A 2,921-nucleotide genomic window follows, 5' to 3' on the forward strand; every position below is an offset into this window, starting at 1 on the left:
TTTACCCTCGATCGTGGAAAGAGAGCCACCTCCTCTTTGCAATGTTTGCAATTGCTTCCTGTGACTGGAATAGTTATTTTCCACGTGCTCACGACCAGCTTGAAGTGGACGGAGGTTGTATTGTGGGAGCTGTAGTCTCCCCCTTCCTTTAACTTTCCAGCCTTGTGTCTATGTTGTGTTCTGTTGTGTGTGGTGTTGGGGTGGGGAGGGGGCGGGGCTGAGGGGAGTGGGAACTGTCCATCAACCAGAAGGCAGGGCGAGCGCGCCTGCGCCCACTCCTCCGCCTGCCCTCCAATGGGCTGCGGCCTCTGCCTTGTCTCCGGGCAACCGCTTCCCCGCACGCGCCGCTCCGGCGGGCGGGCGGGACGGCAAAATCTCGCGCGAGCGCAGAGAGGCTGGGCCGAGAGTGGGGAGCAGGTGTAAGCGGAGCATCTGTGTGTCCCAAGCAGCAATAGGGAGGCAGCACTCACTGAGACAGACACAGAGCAGCACCGGCCTGCAGCTTCACATAGATCTATTTATATATGTATATATTTACAAAAAAAAACAAATGCACATATAAATATATATAATATGTGCTTACAACTTTTGCTTTCTCTTTAAATACTGTTCCAGCCTCATTTCCTCTCTCTCTCTAGCATCCCTATGTACAGTGTTCAAAATGATGTCCATGAACAGCAAGCAGCCAGCCTTCGGCATGCATCATACCCTACCTGAGCACAAGTACACTTCTCTGCACTCCAGCTCGGAAGCAATAAGAAGAGCCTGTCTACCAGCGCCGCCGGTATGTAGCTATATATCTCTCTCTCTGTCTCTGTGTCTCTGTTGTGAATGTAGAATAAGTAGCGCTGCAAGGCAATCGTTTGACAAATGCTGCTTAAAATGTTCCCATTCCTGCTCGTGTATGTGAGACTCCCACTATCTGTGTGCCTTTGCAAGATTGCAACTCTTTTTCTGCTTTCGTGTTGCAGGTTTAGATGTTTTCTTTTTGTTCAATGTTCTGTGACTATTCCCTGTTGAGAATTAGCTGTTGATCATGTTTTCCTTTCTCTCTCTCTGTCTCTCTGTTTCTGATAGCAGTTGCAGAGCAATATCTTCGCCAGCTTAGATGAAACTTTACTCGCCCGCGCCGAGGCTTTGGCAGCCGTGGATATCGCCGTGTCCCAGGGCAAGAGCCACCCGTTCAAGCCGGATGCCACCTACCACACCATGAACACGGTGCCATGCACTTCTACCTCGGCCGTCGCCCTGCCGCACCCGTCTGCCCTGTCCTCGCACCCCCACGCCCACCACCACCACCACCACCAGCCTCACCAGCCGCTGGACCCGGGAGAGCTCATCGACCACCTCAGCTCGTCCTCGCTGACCCTGGCCGGGGCCATGGCGGTGGCCGGAGGAGGAGGAGGAGGAGGCGGAGGAGGCGGCGGCGGAGGGGACGGGGGAGGCGGGGGCGGAGGCGGCGGCGGCGGAGTGGTGTCCACCTCGTCGCACCCCCATGCGGCTCACATGCACGGCCTGGGCCACCTGAGCCACCACCACCACCACCATCACCACCACCACCACCCGCACCAGGCGGCCATGAGCATGACCCCCCACCCTCACGGGCTGGTGGGCCACGGCGTGGCCTCGGGGATCCCCTCGGTGAACGACGTGGACGCCGACCCGCGGGAGCTGGAAGCCTTCGCCGAGCGATTCAAGCAGCGGCGGATCAAGCTGGGGGTGACCCAGGCGGACGTGGGAGCGGCGCTGGCCAACCTGAAGATCCCCGGGGTGGGCTCGCTCAGCCAGAGCACCATCTGCAGGTTCGAGTCCTTGACTTTGTCCCACAACAACATGATCGCCCTCAAGCCCATCCTCCAAGCCTGGCTGGAGGAGGCGGAGGGCGCGCACCGGGAAAAGATGAACAAGCCCGACATATTCAACGGCGGCGAGAAGAAACGCAAACGGACGTCCATCGCCGCCCCGGAGAAGCGATCGCTGGAGGCTTACTTCGCCGTTCAGCCCCGGCCCTCGTCCGAAAAGATCGCGGCGATCGCCGAGAAACTGGATCTGAAAAAGAACGTTGTGCGGGTTTGGTTTTGCAATCAAAGACAGAAGCAGAAACGAATGAAATTTTCCGCCAATCACTAGCTGCAAGAGAGAGAGGGAGAGAGAGAGAGAGAATGAAACAAAAAACAGAAACGGAATCCCACTTTCCTTCCCTTTTCCTTTATTTTTTGGCTGACAGACTCGTTCACAGACAAAATTTGTCTTTGGGGGACCAAGAGCAAGTTGTTCATCCCGCACTGACTGCCAGACTTGGGTCGCAGTACCTTTATTTTTGCTTGTCCCCACCGTGTAGCGGAGCAAGCGGAGGTTTTGCAAAGGGCAGGAACGTGTTCACGATGATAATCAGGCGAGATCACCGGTTTCTGAGGCATCGTGGTGTTTGTGTTATTTTTCACGTTATTGGTGAAGTATGCAAATCACAGGTAATTCAGACCGCCCGGTTTCTGTGCCGGCAATTCTAGATAAAAACTGTAAACGAGCCAGTCTGTTAAGGAAACAAAATGTGGAAGAAAAGTTGTTTGATGTTCACTCCAGTATTTTTTTCCACTTCGGTCACTCGGTGTTTCAATGATGCTGTAATCCTCTTCCTCTTTTTTTGCGGGGTGGGTGGGGAACCGTCATCTCGACACGTTTTGTTATTCACCAACCCAAGTCTGTTATGTTTTGTCATTTTCTTTCTGACTTTCAGAAGGTAATTTGTTACAAAAAAAAGCTCAGGCAGATCTGACAATTGCAGCGCCACGGTTGTCCATTCTTTTTTTTGAGTGTCAGAAAAGGGCGACTGTGGTAGCATCCCCATCAATTTATCTGGGAGAAAAAAAACCCAGCACAACCCGTGCTTGTTGATATTTCGGCTTGATTTGCTGTTTGGG

The 2,921-nt window shown here is 53.8% G+C and overlaps 1 protein-coding gene across 3 annotated transcripts; it reads left to right on the forward strand.

Annotated features, from left to right (window-relative positions):
- Positions 1 to 661: 661 nt before the first annotated feature.
- Positions 662 to 2,130, forward strand: pou4f1 (POU class 4 homeobox 1). Of its 3 annotated transcripts, none has more exons than XM_078544896.1 (3): positions 662 to 784; positions 1,081 to 1,411; positions 1,445 to 2,130. In XM_078544896.1, the coding sequence occupies exons 1-3, from the start codon at positions 662 to 664 to the stop codon at positions 2,128 to 2,130; spliced, it is 1,140 nt and encodes a 379-aa protein (XP_078401022.1). The 3 variants fall into 3 exon arrangements, with proteins under 3 accessions (XP_078401022.1, XP_078401024.1, XP_078401021.1); XM_078544898.1 differs by having other exon boundaries at positions 1,081 to 1,380; positions 1,513 to 2,130; XM_078544895.1 differs by having other exon boundaries at positions 1,081 to 2,130.
- Positions 2,131 to 2,921: the final 791 nt, after the last annotated feature.

Source organism: Cetorhinus maximus, chromosome 7, assembly GCF_964194155.1.
Source record: "Cetorhinus maximus chromosome 7, sCetMax3.hap1.1, whole genome shotgun sequence".
Lineage (NCBI taxonomy): Eukaryota > Metazoa > Chordata > Chondrichthyes > Lamniformes > Cetorhinidae > Cetorhinus > Cetorhinus maximus.